This window comes from Maylandia zebra, linkage group LG11, assembly GCF_041146795.1.
Source record: "Maylandia zebra isolate NMK-2024a linkage group LG11, Mzebra_GT3a, whole genome shotgun sequence".
Lineage (NCBI taxonomy): Eukaryota > Metazoa > Chordata > Actinopteri > Cichliformes > Cichlidae > Maylandia > Maylandia zebra.
The window spans coordinates 36497528-36518283 of record NC_135177.1 but is presented as its reverse complement, the minus strand read 5'-3'; the positions used below and the strand labels follow the sequence as shown (position 1 = coordinate 36518283).

Genomic DNA, 20756 nt, shown 5'->3' with positions numbered 1-20756 from the left:
GAGTGTGGCATTTTGCACACAGCCTGTAAATGTCAACAACAAAAGGAGTGTGTAAAACATGTATATTGTAGTGATGCAGTATACTGTGTATATTTATAGTGGCAGTATGGGAAATGATTATTTGGAAATGCTTGAAATGGAAATGATCATTTACTGTGAGGTGAGGTGTGGTTGGGGTGTGGACAGTGGTTGTGCTTTTGTAACATTGAGGTATGGACAGCTACGCACTGAGGCTTTGAGCCTCAGTCCTGCCTGTTCACATTTTATTCTGTAAAAACTAAATTTTCACTGCTTTTATGACATTTTTAGTGGGGAGAACATAGCTGGGATTTAATGATTTAACAAATCTTTTGAATCCTTTGTCCTCCACAATGCTAAATGGCTGGGAGTCCTCAATCACCATGCTAACCAGGTCTTCATCTATTTGAGATTGTTCTCCTGAGGAAAGACAATAAAGACAAAGCACAAATATAAATATCACACACGTAACTTATTACAGTTGTATAATATTGTTATATCATTTAGTAACATTACTGCATCCTATATTATCATTGCATTTGATGGCTCACCTGGTCTTGCTCCACAATCAGTGTCCCCCTTATTCTCATGCAAAGCTCTGTAGTGCCTAAGCATGGATGTTGTTGTTATATCCCAGCTCCCTGGCACATAGCAAACACTTCACCTTGTACAAAAGTCAAGACAGCTCAACATAAATTGTATTGCACCATCAGTATCATGAAAATACATCTTCTGTAGAAATTTACATACCTTGTTGGGAGGAATAAGATCAAAATGTTCCCACACAGGGGAGGACATCCTCCTCTTCTTAGCTGGCTCCATTCTCTCCTGACTTTCTCTCCTCACTCTCATAAACCTCCAAACGGTCTCCAAACTCTCACTAACCGCAACTCTCCATCAAACACCCACATTTTGAATGAAGTCTGAGGGTTTATATCTGTCATAGCTCGCGGCAAAGTTCGAACATGTTACATGTTTCATTTTCATCGTACACTGAAAACATTGAGCTACATCAAAAAGTCGGCTCCATCTGCTGGCAGGCTGAGGTCTTTTCAGGTGTGCAGGACATTACTGAGGAGCGCTGTGGTGGTTTCTGTAGGCTTTTATGTGGCTGTCTGCCACGGAGGAGCAGGAAGTGGCTTATAGTTAATGAGGGTCAGCTCTGTCCTGGACAGAGGAGGTGAGTGAGAGGAGGATGTTAGCCAAGCTAATGTCCATTATGGACAGCACCTCTCACCCCCTGGATGGGACCGTGGAGGTCCTGAGCCGCTCCTGCAGGAGTGACTGCTCAGCTCCTTCATCCCAGCAGCAGTCAGGCTGAGCATTATGCACACAGGAGGTATCATTTTTACTCCCACACTTTATATGAATTTTGTCATATCCATTTTTCCTCAGTACAAACCACTCTTTTGTACACACTATTTATTTCTAATATGTCTCTTATTCACTTTTCTCCATTAAAATGAACGTTTTACACTTTAGTTCTGGGGAAAAATTACGTCAAATCGTGAAGTCAGTATTTTAGGCATAAATCTTTTATTTTGTACCTCCCACCCCGTTAATGGCTCAGTCTAAATCCAGGCGCCACGTGACACCGCTCCGTTACTCAGACCTGACTCTCCTGCCAGCACGTGGGGGTTTCTGGAAGGGAAGAAACCATCGCATAAACCACTGTTGCCATAACAACGGCTCTATACCTCTCCCTCCTCCTCTTCGTTCTCCATCCCTCTGCTGCTGCAATGCATAATACCCTCCTCCTCCTCCTCCTCCATGCACCTCCCCCCCAGCCTTCACCCATCCCAAAGACTGATTAGCGCGGCATCCTTGCGCTGACACGTAATTCCTGGAGCTCTGTGTGTGCGTTTGTGTGTTCTCACTCAGGAATGTGAAGCTCTGCTCGTTCTTAAAGGTCGAAAAGAAGATTTTCTCCCCTTGTGTGATCTTGAAATCTCTCCGATGTGGGAGAGAAACCATCTCTAACCTGTCAGTAGAAGGAGGCGCTTCGAGGAACTCAGGACGGAGCGCAGGATTTCTCCTCCAGAGGAGGATTCTTTTTACAGGTAAACGGGACTACGTTTGTTTCACAGGGAGAACAGACGGCCAGGAGGGCGCTGACGGTTTGGGTTCGACAGATTCGCGCTGTGAGACCGGAGGTGAGTTTAAAGACGGCTGCACTGCTGGAACGCACAGCGGGAATCGCGCACTTTTCCCAGAGACGCGCGGGATCACCGCCCGGTGCGTGCCACCTGTGGAGCTCATGCGCAGACAGCAGCCAAACCACGCATATGTGCGCGCACAGCGGGTGATTTCATAAGAGGGAAAACACAAGACTCTTCCCCGAAAGGTTCTGCAGGCAGCAATAACTCTGAGAGACGCAATACTGAGTCTTCCAAAGCCAAAGAGAGGCGCACGCTTCCCACTGCTTCCATTTGGCCCAGCCGAGCTCCGCTCCTCCGTTTTTAAACTCAGGTTGCCCACGAGGACAAAGTCAGCTCGGTGTTTCTTGTGGATTCATGAATGCAACATTTTGACTGGCTCTCGAGCTGCGCAGTCATCACCAGCTCTCACAAACTTCTTCCATTTCCAGCACTGTTTCCATCATCCCCCACCAGCTGAGCTTCAAACACCGGGCTTCCATTGGCTCTTACATTGTGTGGTGCGCGCAGTGTCAATAAGGAGACCTGAGGGTGTGTCACGGAACATAAATAGTTGAACAAAGAGGCCGAAACCTGAGACCTGGTCTGATTCTTCCCTCTGGTAACTCTAGATGCTCAAACACTGAGAGGCGCACGAACAAACTGCTGCTGATGTGAGCTTTTTCCTGTTGTTGAGCAAGGAGCAGAGCAAGAGGAGGACCCACCCACACCGCCCACCCCTCAGATAAACAGGAGGCGACTTTTAGTCACAGTTGGGACGTCTTTGGTGTGTTTATGCTCTGAGGGTTTCCAGATCTGTCCTGTCTGTGTATGTGTGTGTGTCTGTGTGTGCACTGTTGAGAGACGCCACCACCCCTCTGTCCTCTGTCAGGATGTCCGCGGTGATGGAGCTGCTGCTGCTGCTGCCTCTGGTCCTCCTGGCACTTGAAGGTGAGTGGTGACCTCGCCTCGATGGTTTCTGTTGAGGTGTTTTCCGTTCTCTGTGTGCGTCCGACTGTTTGTTGTTCCACCGTAGAGCCAAACGCCCAGCTGTTCAAAATTTGAAATGAGATGAGGCCATGTGGCGGCTTTAAAATGCCGAGCGCAAACGCACTCACACATACCGACGCAGCATCTGGTGTGTATCTTAAAAGTCAGGAACAATGTGTGCCTGTGTTCACAGAGTGGAGAGTCCATTAATGACTGCTTTTCATTATTTATTAACATACCCATTGTTTGGTTAATCGTTGTGAAACAGATGTCGTCCAGTTTTATGTCGATAAACAGACCGAAGCTACAAACAGGCTGGAGAAGCTGGAGTCAGCGAGGATAACGTAAACAATTAAATGATCGATTAACTGGCAAAGATGAGTAACAGTGATGAGCTCCTGCAGAGCTGCCTGCTCTCTGAAGTTGAAGATTGTTTTTTTTATTCGTACGGAAACCAGGTTCAAAACTGGACTTGATCCTTTTGTTTGGTTTTAAGGTGCAAGGGTCCCGGGACAAAGATCAAAGTTGTGTTCAAGACATAGCTTTTCTGTCCTTCTTGGAATTTTTAGTTAGAGGAATTGTTTTGGGTGCTTCTTTTAAGGACTCGGAACAAAAAGCAAACCAAACATCAAAAGCTCAGGAAAAGATGAACCAAATCAAACTAGAACTGATGTCTTTCCTTTTGCATGCAGCACATAATGAGACAGAATTCACACAAAGATAAATGTTGATGGCACAAACACGGCAGGCTCGGTACCATTAGTCTGCGTGGGTGGAGTGAGTGTTGTGTCCAAATCATCTTCTAACCAGATAAGTTGTCAATCAAATCTTGTATCACATCGAACAAAGACGTGTGTTTGCTCTGTAACCAACAGTCTGACTGGTTACTGTTGAAACAACAACATCTGTCCATCTTTTGTGCAGTTTTTGCTGTTGAAACATGACGAGGGGGATAACCTCATGGCGTCTGCCATGTTTGCTAGCATCTGCACCAATTTAGAGTCACCAGGTAACCTAACATGTCAGGTACGAGGTGCACAAAGAACAAAGACCTCAGGAAGGTTCAAACTCAGAACCTTGCTGTCACTCGATGAAGCATCGAGCCAGCGATGGACAAACCAGCATGTTTCTATGTTTTGCAGTTAAACAGTTAATCATTCAAACCTAAGACTAAAATTTACATTCTACCCAATTTTAAATATGAACCTTTGTACCGTTTTTGCCCTCCAAAACAAAAACATGTTTAGCCCTATGATACACGTATGTGTAGATTCTGCCCACAGAGAGAGAAATGGACTATCACCGTCCCCTGTTTTGCTGATGGAGTCCATCATTCATGCTTTTGTACACGCACTCTAAGACAGCTCAGCCTGCCAGCATCACGCTGCGTGCAGGTGTGTGATTTGAGGGGTTTTTGAAGTGGAGCACTCGGGTGAAAACCACCATCCTTTGACTCGAACCAGCTCCCTCTGCTCCTTTTGGATCCTTTCAGATATCACGACTCACTTTCTTACCTTCACAGGAATCCGGTTACCGACATTTATTTAATTAAAGCACGAGAAACACCTTCCACTGATGTGCGAAAACAGCCTGAACCTCGCTATCCATCACATTTTAATTACTGCCAGTCTCATGAAACCTGCAGGCGTTTAAAAATGTTTCTAAATGTAAAGCCATCGATTCATATATATAAACACAACAGTATGCAATTGAAATCAGTATTGACCATAAAAACAAAACATGCCTAACCAAGAGTGTTCTTTGATGAATTTCTTCAGAAACCTCTATTTACTGAGCTCTTATCTCCATCAGCCAGCTGCTCTTTAACTCACACTCAGTCTCTCAGAACACTGCTGCACGTGGACGCGTTAACACGGCTTCATCCGCCCAAAGGTGAACACATGTCAGAGCTGCAGGAAAGCGATCTGGGCAAAGTACTAAGGTTACACAACGTCTGTCAGCGGGCTGGGCGGGTTGGTTGTGGGCCGGTGGGTTAGTTAAAGGTTAAGAGTCAGCTTCTACATCTGGAGCTGGAGACAGGGAAGATAGAAGGCGAAGCACCACACTGGATGGAAACTAACAAAGAGGAACAGAAGAGAGTATGAGATTATGAGCTTTTTGAGAATTTTTAACCACCCCAAACAAAAACACATTTTATTTGATGTTTTTAAATCCACCCAAAAACTGACTTTAGCTCACAGAAAAAAGGTACCCTGTATCTGATGACAAAATAATGATTAAAAAATGGCTTCAGTATTTATGTAATATTTCTTTGTTTTGAAAAGAAACCTGCTTGATATTTCACACGTATTTTGATTTTTATTTACAGATTTTAAGATTTACATCTTTATTTATCTTTATATTTATTTTTATATAATTTTCAGTGTTAGTGCAGACAGTGGTTGGGTTTCATATAATCGTCTTAGAAAAAGGCCGACTGTGAGCAAAGTTGGTGCTGTAATTGTTCCAAACTGAATGGTACTGACCTAATACTGTTACAAGAAAAACGACATAACTCAAAGAAGAGGTGTCCCTCAAGGTGCCGTACTTGGTCCTCTGAATTTTTTTTTGTTGATTTCTTTTTTTTGATAGGATAAAAATTGTGAGAGACTTCTTTGTTTCTTTTGTGCTGTCATGTTTATATTGTTACGATGGTGCTCATATTTAAGTTTCAAATAACAAGGTCAGTGTATGAAACATACATAAACGTGCTGTGACTTGACTTTTTTTACTCCTGGGTCTGTGCGATATCATAGAGCCCTGATATCCTGACATCAGACACAGATGCCCCGCCCACCTGCTGTGGGACAGCCAGTCAGGTGACAGTTGGCTTAAATGGGATGAGCCAAAGGAGCTTGTTTTACGAACATAATAAACTGAATAACGAACTTATTTTGAACTGTGAATCATGCAAAGCTGCCCGTGGAGTGCAGATCTGGGAATGAGGAGAATTGTTTCTGTTTGTCACAACCACGATCTTCTCTGTTGGTAAAAAGTCGAATGTTTGTCACATCGTTCATTTCAGATTGTGGGAAAAAAACAATTGATCTGATAACAAGCTGCGGTTTTTAAAAAGCCACGACAATCATTTGACAGCACTGTGTGAGATTCCAAGCCTGACCCGAACCGTATTAATGCTCTGCGTCCAAAGTTGTAACATGGCAGAGTCCTTTAGTCTGCGAATGGCTTGAATTCCGCGATGTTTCAATAACGGCTCCATCGCCATTACATCAGTTCACTCCATCCTCTGCATCACTAAGGACGATTACGTTACAGAGGAGCTTTGCCAGATAAGCTAATTATGAGTACTCTAGAGCTGCAGTGCACTAAACCTTTAAAAAGCAGCTAACATGATTTATGGCTGGCAGTTTTCCAAGCATCTGTGTCAGGTGAGAAAATCTAAAAATAATCACCATCTGTCCTCTTCACAAACCATTCTTCCTCTGCGTGTGCACTTTCAGCCCACGATGAAACTACAAAGTTTTTCAGCCCTTTCTTAAGAGGAATTAAATGCGTGGCACTGAAAGCTCAGAGATGCTTGGATCTTTTTTTTGGCCTCACATCCTTTCTAGATCCTTTCTAACCCATGAATCTGGAACGAGAGACTGTGCCACGACCTAATTGCGGGCTTCGTGTGTCCCTCTCGATAGTGTCACAAACACGTGACAGGCAGACGCATGCACACCTGAGCCTCTGTTCATCCAGCTGTGTGGAGGTTTGTAATCCCGGTGAGATGCTGTTGCTGCTTTGAAGGGGAGGCTTTGATGGGCTCTGAAGGACGAGGTGACCTTCCACGCAGCTTGGAGAGTAAAAACAATCACTGGGAACAGATTTGATCCAATAACATCTTCGATAATATTGAAGGGAAAGTATTTTGGTTTAGCTTACAGGAAAAAAATGAAAACCTGTTGTAGACGTAATTACAGCTGAAGTGAAATCAAAGGATTTCTCTCCCTGGAGATGTTTTACAGCAGATATTAAAGCACAAATGTAACTCCCTGGATGTACTGTGTGCAGTGTTGGGGAGTAACAGAATACATGTACCGCCGTTACGTATTTAAAATATAAAATATGAGTAACTGTATTCCGTTAGTTACCGTTTAAAAAGGTTGTATTCAGAATACAATTACTTTGTTGAAATAAATGGATTACACAGCGGTTTTTCCTGTTTCATATGTTCAGCTATGCCCTCTCTATTTTTGGTAATTCCAAGCCGGTGGAAACCCAAACAAAACACGCATTAAGAGGGTCTAAAGCGGCCCATGTCACCCCTACTTGCGGCCCGTGGGTGAAGAAATATTTTTAAAAATTATTCAAAAAATATTTAATATGAAGGCAACAGGCAGAGTGTTACAGGCATCGCTCTAAAGAATGTAGCCTGATGGGCAGTGTAGTCCGTGCTGCAGGGAGCATGGACTGCTGTTATGTGTCTGTGAGCGAGGGAGGGAGAAGAAGGAAAAGTACGAGCTGTCGCCGAGCAGAAACGGGAGCTGGAAGCATGTAAATATAATAATAACCACTGCAGCCAAGAAGAGAGCCTGACGAGCCCAGCTGTAAGTAAGCTGTTAAGACTCGACTGTACCCTGTGTTCCTGTTTTCCGTTGGAGCAGCCTTTCAAGTAAAGCTAGTTTTCAGCTATGAGCCCGACACGAACCCGACGTATTATTCAGTAGGGCTGCCACGATTAGTCGACTAGTCACGATTACGTCGACTATCAAAATCGTCGACGACTGATTTAATAGTCGACGCGTCGTTTGAAGCTTTGTAAGATCACAAAAGACGCAGGAATAAGTAGCGGGATTTAAGAGTGTAATAACGGACTGAAACAGAAGATGGCAGCACTGCATGTACAAGGATGCCAGCTGCCGTTAAACCCCGAAGAAGAAGAAGCTGTGTCCCAGAATTCATAGCGCAGCCCAGCTCAGTTTCCAACAATGGCGGCAGCTAGTTAGTTTTAATATTACTCTTATTATTCTTTCTGGGTCACATAATAAACGTTTAACATATTTTCAGGTAAGAATGTAGCTGTGTAAACCTCAAATATCTGCTCAGTTTATCAGGACACCACATATTTTCAAAAGCGCTCCGACGTTTTCTGAGACGTCTGTTACCCACTAGCTTGATAGCTAGCCGGGGGGCTAGGCTAACTAGAGCCGTGAGAACACCGGACTCCCGGCAGATCGTTTTCAAACCCACCGCCGTCTTTCGCTACTCAGGTTAAACATGATATATGAGTCACTTAGATAACTTCAAAATGTTATTGTTTGGCTTTTTTCAGTATTTTATTTGTTCCAGAGTAAATCGGTTTGGCTGAGATTAAAGTTATAGTTTTTACACAGCTGAATAAACGTCAAGCAGACAACTGATCATCAGAAGTGTGAGATGCTGGAGAATATACTCCGGTGTCCTGTTAGATTTTAGATAGCAAGGAGTTTATTAAACTTCACCGAGACAATCTGCAAATTTCATTAAAAATTAATAAACTATCATCTTGTCTTTATTTTTAGTTAGCACCGTAAACACTTAAAGCTGTAAGCTAATGATAGTTATATAAGAGCAGATGCTGCTGGTGCAATAAGCTGTACGTTTTACGTCCAATGGATGGTTTGTGGCAGCCCTATTATTCAGAGGTCCCTTTACTACGGTTCGGAGCCGCGGACCTGTTTTATATACGCGCGGAATAGTTTTCTATACGAGATCGATGCAAAAAGTGCAATCTTACCTAATGTCCACCTACTGTTACTCATTTATATTAAGATTTAAACATCTAGTTGGTGTTGGTGTGGAGAGTAACCTTCAGTAATAGTAATAAATCATTCAGCAATAGCGCATTCATGTAGTTGTAAAAAGCATGATAATATATTAAGTAATCCAAAGTATCCAGAATACGTTACTCTCATTGAGTAACGTAACAGAATACGTTACAAAATACAATTTGTGGCATGTAATCTGTAATCTGTAGTGGAATACATTTTAAAAAGTAACCTTTCCAACACTGACTGTGTGTATGGAGGCCTAATACTGCCAATAAATAAATGAAATATTGTCAAATGTGCCAATAATATAATTCATATTACTAACAGTGCTACAACTGAACATCAATAAATACAACATTTATATTTATTTTGTGTCTATTTTTTGTATTATTTTATTTTTGCATTATTTTTAGTTTAACGTTTTCCACTGTGTTCTTTTCAGTGTTTATTTATTTGTTCCTTTTTAACCCTGACCTCTTATTTTCACATTAAGAAAATCCAGTTGGTCGAGTTGAATGAATGAACTCCAGTACAGTTGTTATGAAAGGGAAATTATCTGTAATATTTTGAGCAGTTTCATTTAGATTTTGGAAATGGGGGAAAAGTGATGTGCAGCCAAACTCTGAGACCTCCGGGTCACCCCAAGTCCAGGACAGACTCTGCTCTTGCAGAGGAAAACACATGAAGTAAAGCCCTGCGTCTGTGCCATCAAGTGGCATCTTTGTGGAGTAAAACGAAAGCGAAGCTCTCGGAGCTGTGTGTCTTTTTGTTTCCCTTGTTCCAGTAGAAAGTCCCTCACCGGCTCTGTGTCGGGGGAAATGTCACGGATGCTTGGCATTAAACCCGGGTCATATATGCCCACGGTGTCTGTGGGTGTTGGTAACCCGGCCATGGAAACAGATGTCGTCCTCACTCATCTCTTTTCCTGTCGCTTATCCAATTCTCTTTTCTTCCTCTTGTGCCCAGTTCAGCAAATAATCTCGATCCTTTCTGTATTTTCTTTAGCCTCCTGTGACATGCTAAGCTAGCTCACCTCACTGGGTAGTCTTTTGTAGTCACTTTGTAGTCCTCAGGAGGCAAACGGCAACTGAAATGAGAGATTAACCAGCCTGTTGGGGGGAAAAAAGAAATCTCCTAATCGGCATTTTCTGGAATATCCGTTGCATAATCCTGAACCTCCGTCTGCAGATTACGCAATGGATTTGCACTTTTGATGCTCTGTGTTTGTGCACTGCTGCGGCTGCTGCTCTGAGGAATCGTTGCTCAGGGACTCTGCTGACTGTCTAGTCTGCACTTTGGATGTGAGCTCCTCTTTGTGTCTGCTTGCATGTTCGTCTCGCTGCCTTTTCGCTGCCTCAGCTTTGGACAGTCAGCAACATGCTTGCTCACCTTGCACAGTGTGGCCTCTGACTGCGTCACCAGCCTCCCTCCCTCAGGATCAGAGCCTCATGCTGTCTCTGTGTGTGTGCAGCTGGATTTACATCTGCACTGTAAACCTGAATGCATAAAGTAATTACACAGAATATGTTGCGTAAACTTAATATCAAACAAGGGGGGGAAAGTATTTTGAGTTCCTGTGACATTTTCTCCTGTTATGGAGTTTCTGATTAACATGCATTGATGGAATAATTTCATGGCACTCATTTCTGTTTCAACATGAACGTGTGTGTCTGATGTCATCAGGTCAGTGGGTGTGGTGAGGTTTGCAGCAGCAAAGATTACAAACGTTGGTTAAAATATTCTGCATCACATGTTTGTTGAATTAGATTTATGAACGTTAAGCTGTTCATGTTGTGCTAATCTGTGACAACATGAGTGCAGTGGGTTGACCTGCAAATATTAGACTAACTTCTGCAGTTCAATTCAGTTTTATTTATATAGCACCAAATCACAACAACAGTTGCCCCAAGGGGCCCAACAATCATATGAGCCCCTATGAGCAAGCGCTTTGGCAACGGTGGGAATGAAAAACTCCCTTTTAAAAGGAAGAAACCTCCAGCAGAACCAGGCTCAGGGAGTGGCTCTGCAGCCAGAGCGCTCTCTTCTATCCTCCTCTGATCTCTGCTGTGGTTAGTTCCTGTTTTAATGTGTCTCTACTGTCTGTATTCCAGGTCTCATGTCAAACCCTTCTATGTGTCTCTGCACGTCCTCTTCCTTTACTGCCTTCCTGTTTCCTTTCTTTGCTTTTCATGGTAGAATCTGTATCAGGTAAAGTCAGCAGTACACAGACCTGAGTCAAAATGTTGTTGCACATTAATGCTCAGCTGGAAACTTGGTGGAACCTCTTTGTAGAGAGAAATGGCTATCGTTTGATTTGCAGATGCTCCCCCTGTGGGATTTCACAGGGGGAATTAACTGATGACTGACTCTCATCGACCTCTATTGGTGGCGAGGATTAGCCGCGGCGCTGACAGCTGGTGCAGCTTACAGCAGCGTGCAATTAACGCAAACAATCAGATCGCATTTGTAACAGAGACGAGAGCCAATTACAGCAGATATGAATCTGAAAGGGGAAAAAATCAAATAAAGCAGCAGCCTTGTGTTTTCTTCTGTCCTCTGAGCGGTGTGTGCAGACGGTGTTTGCCTCAGGCCTGTTTGGTGTTCAGCAGGCTCGTCTCCCAGAAAACCTCCAAACCCCGAGCTTACCCGAGCTCCCGCGCTTTAGAGCAAAGTCATGATTCAACTGTTTCAGATGTTTATAATAACATATGAGAAGAAGGTGCCGAGACTCGAGCAAGTGACAGCGAATGGTGGTAAACGAGTTCACCCAAACACACCCATGGGGAAAAGACTGTATATTTAAAGTGTTATAAACTGTTTATTAAAAGTAGACACGGGCACCATTGTGGAGGTACGTAAGGACGACACGAGAGCTCGCCACGTTTTACTCCAACTTTAATCTCGGCTTCAACCAACCGAACTCACAAGGCGGCAAACACCTCCTACAACCCAAAAACATTACCCCTTCCCTTCTCGCTGGGTGTGAGTGGAGCCCCCTACTGGTCTGCCACACTATAATTTTTTTGGGGGGGGGATGCCAAAAGCGTGCATACTTGTTTGGATAAGAGGGTGGAGCTCTGAATTATGAGCATTCATAAATTATGAGTTTACAACACAAACTCTAATAAAATCGGCTCACAGCTACCAGGCGTTGAACTAAAATCCAGTTCAACAAATCTTCTGACATCGTGACGAGTGAACCAGGCGTCCGGACTGACAGCTGCCGCTCTCTCTGAGCTCGCTCATCAGGACGCGCTTTCTGCCCAAAATGAAATACAGCTTGTTTGAATGTGGCTTTCCCCCAGGCACTCGTGTAATCACTCATCCCTGCTCTCCAAGTCCTCTGCAATCATTGCCCTCTGGCTCGGGTTCGGGTGTTCTCGGGTCCATCTGGGGGGTTTGTGGTCTGCTTCAGTCTCTTCTTCTAATGCGACAGCTGTCAGCTCAGTAGTGTTTGGGTTTATATTTGTGAAGCCTTAAATTGTGTTTTTAACTCTCTCTTCTCCTCCTTCCTCCCCTTTTTTCCTCTCTGCAGTGCATCATACAGCATTGACCCCTCTCCTCTCCTGCTTCCCCGTCTCCCGTGCTTTTCCTGTAGAAATGGCTGTTAACGACTGATACCTGTGCTAACCTTCTCTTTCTTCCCTCTTTCATGTCTCCCCTTCCACGTCCCTCCGTGTGGTGGCTTTTCGATTGCGTGTTTCTTTTAAACGTCCCAGGAAGTAAAGGAACAGAGCGGCGTTTTTGCGTGCACACGGACGACGTGTGGCTGCTGTTTAATGATTTTTCTGATCAGCGTTGTGTGCTGTGTGTTTCTGTCCTCTCCCTCATTCCCCTCCCCACCATCTTACGATTCAAATCAAACGCTTCCCAGAGGTGAGAGTTGAGAATAGCACAAGATCATTGGTTGAGAGCGATGCTGAGGCCGCAGTGGAAACTGCAAGGTGCAGTGTGAGACAGAAACATTTGGAGTTGCAGGTGTGTAACTCCTGGCCGATGAGAAGTATGTGTCATGATGATGATGGCATATATAGACTCACGCTTCTATATATGAATTTAGCTCAGTTAGCAGTGGCCAGAATGCAAGACAATGGTATCGCTCACTGCAACCTCTTTATTTCCCCCCAGCTTCAGTTAAAAACACCAGAAGTGAAAATGACGCCAAACAGAGAACCCAAACTTACCAAATCTAATCCATCTATGAGCTGAAACAATGAGGGGAAATAAAAAATTGCAAGAAAAAAGATATGCCCGATACAAAAAACTTGCATGTAATGCGCATTGGGACCAAGCACGTAAAAGTCACGTAGCTAGCATTGTTTTCTCGAGTACAGTTTAGACAGTTTGCCTGCAAGTACTGAGAGAAAACACCAAATTCAGCCTTTCCCTCGAGTCACGGGCACATGACAGAGAGGAAGACGGCCACTCACCGCACTTGCCTCTGACCCCGTGACCCGCAAACAGGCCGAGAGACAGAAACTAACTGCGTCTCCCTCACTCTGCAGCTCCGCTGTGCCACGGGGCCTGCGTGGAAGTGGACTCGGACACAGAGGCTGTTATCAGCGACGGCTTCAAGCTGGGCTGCATCTACTGTAAGATGAGAGGCGAGGTGGATGCCACGGCCACCGTCAAATGGTCCTTCAAAGGCTCAGGCGACAGCGACTTCTCAGACGTAAGATTTTACCACAGAATATACAAGGAAGCTGACGTCATTCACGGTTTCTGAAGCCTCAGCTTTTGGTTGGTGTTTGGTTAACAAGCTGCATCCATGAACTGCGGAGGTGAAATGTGTGGCATGTACATACTGCCTATTCAGTGCTTTCACTTCTTGGATGGTGTGTTAGCACATTTAGGCCCACAGCAGTCATATTATTTATCAGATGGTTGGATGAGCTGTAGATGCTCTTCAAGCAGGGACCAAATCCTGTCAGTTATGCTTGCATACCCCTAAAATAGCAGTGGTGAAATTTATTTAGCCAGAAATATAGTAAAATGTTCTGAAGCTAGAGGTTGGATGTCTCAACACACGTCATCACAGCAGCCTCTTCTCTTCTGGGAAAAGGATGCCAATGCATTTATCATGAGGCAGAGCAGAGAGATGCATTTTCCATGACAGAAGATATTTTTCAGTCTGTGCTGAAAACCTACTTACTTAAGGAGACACAACCAGGCACAGCAAAAGGCCATTACGCCTCATGCATGCAGCGGGAAAGATCCCATTAGCCTTGAGCTGCCTTTTAGTTTCAGCATCCATTAATTCACCAGCAAGTGCAGATATGAGATGTAGGCTGCAGCTCAGTCAATATCGGGAAGAGATGTGGAGACCAGATGTCTGTTTCTTTAAACATGCATGAGTCACTGATCAATGGCTCTGAGCAGCATTCACAGAGAGTTGGGGGATGGCTGCGCTCGCAGCATTGGAAGATGGTGTGAATGCAGGAGGACGATTTATTCATCAAACAGCCTAAGAGCCACCTCGTCAGGCCAGGACTCTGCAGTCTATTCACACCTACAGGCCAGTGGACGCTCTTTCAATGATGAGGATGTAACATCCTGGACAGGGAGGAACGCTGGTTTGAGGGCGGAGCCAAGGAGGCCATTTACGTGAAAGGGGAAAGACCATCTCTGAATCGAGGAGGGGGCCTAAGGGTCCATCTGTCACCATCTTACATGCTGTGATTGCAGCCGTTCCCCAACTCTCTGTGAATGGGACTCATGGTTATTGATCAGTGGTCATGACAATTTGCATATTAAAGGAACTGACCTCCCAGCCCATTGTTCATTCAGTGGTGCTGGTTTCAGTCATTGTGCAAATGTCCTGTTTATAAGATTGAAACCTGCAGTTAGACTGAAGAAGTCACATGGATGAAACGTTTCTCCCACTTATGACGTCCAGATGAACAGAATCCACTTTCTGGGACTTCCTTACCTGGATGATTGAACATGCATCAACACATATGAAAGATTGGACTGAGATCATCTGCAGAGGCTTATTTGAAGAGTTTCAGTCAGGTTTCAGAGCTCATCACAGCACAGAAACAGCTTCAGTGAAGGTTACAAATGATCTTCTTATGGCCTCTGACAGTGGACTCATCTCTGTGCTTGTCCTCCTCAGTGAGCGTTCGAGCGTTATGGAGTTCCACAGGGTTCAGTGCTAGGACCAATTCTCTTTACATTATACATGCTTCTCTTAGGCAGTATCATTAGAAGACATAGCATACATTTACACTGCTATGCAGATGACACCCAGGTTGCACCTGTGTAGTTTATGGATGCAGTTTTCTAATCAGGCTTGTGTTGGGCGATGGCCAGAGCAGCACTCTACACTCTCCTTTCAAATATAGCTCCGAAAACCAAAACCTTTAAAATGCAGAGAGTCTTCTGTGTAATGAAATGATTAGAGTGATTTCATGTGAAGCCTGTAAATAAATATGATTTCACAACAAAGAATATCAATCCAATCCAAGAACAGGTAGAGAAACACACAAGAAGTGTAAAATGATGTCTTTCCCTCCTCCGCCTCCTCTTCCAGCTGTACATTTATGAGGATGCACGCGGCGAGATCATTGACCCACGTTTCTACGAGCGTCTGGCCTGGAACGGCAGCAAGCATACCACGGACCTGCAGGATGGCTCCATCTACATCCTCAACGTGACCTACAATGACACTGGAACCTACAAATGCAAATTTAGCCGGACCCTCAAATACAGCAACTACGCCTACGAAAAGACCATAGAGAAGAACATCACCATTAATGTGGTTGCACGGCGTAAGCACTGAACTCAAAACTGACTCATACTTCCTGTTCTGGTTTACTAATTTTTACATGAGTTCTGAGATGGGCCTCCTTTCTCACACTAACCAGAGTTACTGAACTGGACATGCTGGCTGTGTTAAATGCCATTATCCGGCAGATACGATCACTTGGCGTGTAGTAAACCCGATACAACACACAGACATCTGTCTGTGTGCTGTATCGGGTGTCAGTACAACACTCTGTTGGTGCATCTTTTTAAGCAAGCTAGTATTTAACAGACTATTCCTCACTTTCCTCCTCTGGGAGAGAGCAGCACACCCTTCCAAAACAGCAGCCCCGGATGTTGAAAAATGGCGAGCAACACCCCGTCTCAGTGATGTCACCACTCAGTTCACCGCCAAAGGACACTTTGTGTGTAAATGAGCCACGTCAGTGGCTTTGAACGTGATGCTGGTTTAAAATACGTTGCAGCATCACATCACAAAGTGATTCATATTGTAGGTAAAGACCTGCAACCATACAGAGAAAACGGTTATTATTGTTTGTGCTACCAAACAATTAGATTCTATTTCTTACTGATTTATTTATCACTCAAAATGCATCATGTAATCTAATTTTAAAAAAATGATACTGATGATGTAGAAGATGATGATGCACTTGGCTTTACAGGTTAAGCGCTTCCTTTATAAATTCCCTTCCTAACAAAGATGAGACATGAGCTCTCCGGGGTCCTGATTCGGCCTGGGGGTCTCCTCTCAGTAATGAGGTCAGTCTATGCTTAAGTAAAAGAAAGATTACGAGTTAAACACTCATTTTCAGACACTTTTTTCCTTCTCTTGGATCTTTATGATGTCATAGAGGGTCAGGTGGAGGTAAAACAGCTTGTTTCAGAGGGAGGATGAACTAAGATCGAATCAAGACAATTGAAGATTTTTGAACCATGTGAAGTTCAGGAAATGATGATTTTAAATCCAGGAGTCGTATCTTTGTAAAACTCGTATTGCATAAACACCCAAATTAACCCTGTGCGTGTCTCTAGTTACCCGGGGAATGGCGTCCATCCTGTCTGAGGTGATGATGTACGTCTCCATCATCGGGCTGCAGTTCTGGCTCTTGGTTGAGATGATTTACTGCTACAGGAAGATCTCGGCAGCAGGAGAGGAAGCTCTGAGAGAGAGCGCGTGAGTACCGCCTAAAGCACACGAGCAGTAGCAGGACTTTGTTTCCAAAATCCCGCCGGGCTGTCTTCACCTTCCGACCTCGTTTTTCCATCCTACTGTTTCAATCTGCTGTTTTCAACATGACATTTTCCTTTTCCTCTCACTGAGCTGACATCTTCTGATTCTTGTTTCTCTCCTTTTTCCTTCTCGCTTTCTTCCAGGGAGGAGTATTTAGCTATAGCATCGGAAAGTAAAGATAATTGTGCAGGTGCACAAGTGGCAGAATAGCACGGGTAGGTCTCGATCACCGTGAAATTCCATATTTAGTTTCTTTTGTTTGCTTTTTCATTTTAAGAAGATGCAAAAAGGGCGGGTTAGGAGGTCATGCAGTAGTCAGATTACATCCAAGAATCACGCAGACACATAAGAACACATGTGTAAGTAATTTTCATGTCAACATATAAGTCATGCATTTGCAGCAAAGCTCACTGTGGGTCAGGTCTTGCTTTACTTTTCTCATCATTTTACTGAATTCTGATTTTACTTTTACATAAATTAATAATGAAACTGAAATATTCCAGTAATTATGTGTTTTGAATCAGTCTGGTGACCCCAGGCTTTACAAGCGCCTCTCGTTAGATGGCTGCACTCAGGCGGGAGATCTTCAAAATAACATAATAACATCTCGAGGAACATTTAGAGAGCACTACATGACATTAATACTTCAGATTTTATGCTGTAAGAACACCTGATCCTGTGCTCACAGCACAGCTCTGTCCAGAAAACCAGCACTGGCAGGTCCACCACTGCTGTGGGCCTGCGGTGTGCTCAGAGATGGAAGCAGGTTCACACTGAGCACGTGCAACAGACACGAAAGAGTCTGCAGACGCCACGGTGACTCTTCTGCTGTCGACACCTGTCACGACTGGGTGGGTCAGCGATGGTCAGGGAGGACCGCGCAGACCTCCACCTGTTAGCCGACAGCACCCTGAATGCTGTTAGGTACCACCATGAAGTGGGTGGTGCGTTACTCCTGCGGGACAGTCTTCACTGGCCAGCTTCATGTGGTCATGCAAGCAGTTGTAGATTATTGATGACTGGCGTTGTCACCGGCCAACCCTCAGATTTGCCAGACCTGAATCCTGCAGAGGAGCTGTGGAGTTTACATATCAGACCCGCAGACCTCATCAGGAGCAGTCAGGACTGCTGCACACCTCTGAGCCACATCACACTGATGAATGATGTGGGCTTTTTATGGCCCCTGAACCTCATGTTTGAAACCCGCGCTTTAAATGTAGTTTATCAGATGTAAACTGAGCTCGCTGCCTCACATCGCTCGCTGTCAGTGACTTACAGTTTTCTTTGTTTTTTTAAATCTTCAGTTTGGGGAAACGTTCAAGGCGGCTTCTTTGAGGAGTTGCTCGTCCTCTTGTGTGCCCTCTCCTCCTCTCACCATCCTCTCCACAAGCTGGAAACATGGAACCACAGCGAGGAGAAAGATCTTCATGGAAAGTTTTTTTTTTTTTTCTAAAGTGACTTTCTGCAGCAGGATGAAGGACGGACTTTCAGAGGGAACGCACGGATGCATCAGGTCTTTGTTAAGCTGGACAGAGGGAGGGAGTCATGCTGTATATAGGTGTATACGTCTGCACAGAACACATGTAGGGTCTATTATACGCTATGTATTCACTAACTGCATGATTACAAGCTTATCAAGAAATACTTCATCACTCTCCATGTGTTGGTGCTGGTGAGCATTAAAATCACTGGTTTCCTCTGCAGGTTCACTAAACTGTGGAGCCAAATAAAAACTGTTTATCATCCTTATATAACCATGATAATCAGTTTATACCACAAAATAATGTAAAATACAAATATAAGTGCTGGTCTATCTTACGTGCAGCTCACTGTTCATCAGCCGGATAAAGTGTCCAAACACCTTTTACCCTGCAGCACGTGGAGTTAATAGAGAGGATTTTGTGACGGTTCTGAAAGTTTCCGAGCTCATGAAACACGACAGCTTCACCTTTACACGCAGCAGGAAGGTGCAAACGTTACCTTACAGACAAAGATGCAGTGGACATATTCTGCTTTTCCTTTTTCTCAGTCATATATACATTCCTACGATGGCGTTCAAACCCTGAACTTTCAGCCCCAGATGAAGCCATCATCCTCCGCCTCAGAGGCCAAATCCTGTTTTTGTGTCAGGCTGTAAAAATGTTTATTTCTGCTGTAACGTTTACTGTAGAGTCTACGGGGACCGACTCACTGCTGGAACTGCAGCTTCTGCAGCTGTTTGCCCTGTGCTGTGGTGGTGCTAGTTACTGCTGCAGACTTTTTGTTTTGGTTTTGGGATTGCGTTCCAGCACCAGCACTGCACTGGTGAACAAAAGGCATGCAAAGCTATTCCATTTCAGACCAGCAATATAAATGGAGCAGGCATGAGCAGAATAGGTCTACAGCAGCTAGTTTTTAAGGTTTAATATTAGATCCTGTTTCATCTCATGTACGTCACAGGCCAGGTTAAAAAAGCCTGGCAGGCCTTTTCAGCAGATCACCGCCTGTTTAAACTGGCTGTTTGACACAAGGAGGCTCGCTGCTCATTTAAACCTGCCCTTCAAAGCTGTTTACAAGCCTCAGTGCTGAAAAAACAAAAACAGTGACTTCCTGTCCCAGATCAGAAGCGGATGCCCCTGAGAAAGTGTAACCCTCAGCAGCTGAAAGTTTCCCACTGATGTTTAACTTCATACCAATGTCTTAGTGTCTTTGTAGAAAACTTAAGGGCTCAAACTATTATAAACCTGCCGTGGGCAAATGCACCACAAGCCGTGCCCAGTGTGCCTCCCGGAGAGAAGCCAGTGGAAACACAAAAGGGAAAAATGTGAAACATGTTTTTCGTAAAAGCTTTGGCTTTTAAGAAAAACATGTTTCCAGAAAGCCACTAGATGGCAGCTCAACACTGCCAGTCTGCATGTTTACTGCTCGTCTATTGTACAAAAGCAAGTTTCATACTTTGAGAAGAATGAGACACACGTACCTGCATGCTGCGTGTTGGAATAACGCAAAGGCGGAAATGTGATGGTTTCTTTTCAGAACAAACACCAAAAGTTTGAGATGCTAAAAAAGAACAAACCGTGCCCTCCTTTGTAAGCGATGTACTTTGTGCTTTGAACCGGCGAAACGAGAAGAAGCCTCCCCGCTGCACTGCTCGTGCTTCAGCAAATCAGAATCTGCAGTTTTAGGTGTGGAAATGTTGCTTACTGGAAACAAACTGAAATAAAGAAACACTGAAATAAATCAAACTTCTGACACAATAAGCTGTTTGAGGCCTTTACATGTGTCGGTGATGTCTGTGAATGAAGTCAAACTGAGCTGCAAACACAAATAGTTTTTAAAGTGAATTCTGTGTCATGTTATAGATTCTGTTCCCGGCTGGTCACATGTTAGGAATGTTAGTTCTTCGTGTTATATGTTTGTGAGCCAAATTGTTCATGATGTCACCTCACAGAGGAGCTGAAAGGTTTTCTAAGAACAAAGTTGAGTTTACGGCGAGGAGAGCGTGCAGAGCTCAGCGTAACGGTGACTTTATGCTCTGTTGGGTTAAGATCAGGTGACGGACTTGGTCATTCAAGAATATTCCACGTCCTTGCTTTAATAAACTTGCTTTGCTGGTTTGGGTCGCTCTCCATCTTTATTATGAAATGAGGCCCAGTTCGACTGTATTTAGCTGCATGTGAGCAGACAGTCTGTCTCTGAACACCTCAGAGGTCATTCAGCTGCTTCTGTCCTGAGTCACATCATCAAAAAACACTAGTGTCTCAGTGCCACTGGCAGCCGTGCACGCCCACACCATCACACAGCCTCTGCCGTGTTTTCCAGATGATGTGCTCTGGATCATGAGCGGTTCCACGTCTTCTCTTGACTTTTTTCTTGATCTTG

General features: G+C 44.3%; 1 protein-coding gene across 2 annotated transcripts; it reads left to right on the top strand.

Annotated features, from left to right (window-relative positions):
* Positions 1 to 1746: 1746 nt before the first annotated feature.
* On the top strand, positions 1747 to 20450 carry LOC101483937 (sodium channel regulatory subunit beta-1). Of its 2 annotated transcripts, XM_004571103.3 has the most exons (6): positions 1753 to 3104; positions 13405 to 13571; positions 15432 to 15669; positions 16697 to 16838; positions 17039 to 17110; positions 18200 to 20450. In XM_004571103.3, exons 1-5 carry the CDS (start codon positions 3047 to 3049, stop codon positions 17103 to 17105), a joined length of 672 nt encoding a protein of 223 aa, XP_004571160.2. In that variant the 5' UTR covers positions 1753 to 3046; the 3' UTR covers positions 17106 to 17110; positions 18200 to 20450. The 2 variants fall into 2 exon arrangements, with proteins under 2 accessions (XP_076746423.1, XP_004571160.2); XM_076890308.1 differs by lacking the exon at positions 17039 to 17110 and having other exon boundaries at positions 1747 to 3104.
* Positions 20451 to 20756: the final 306 nt, after the last annotated feature.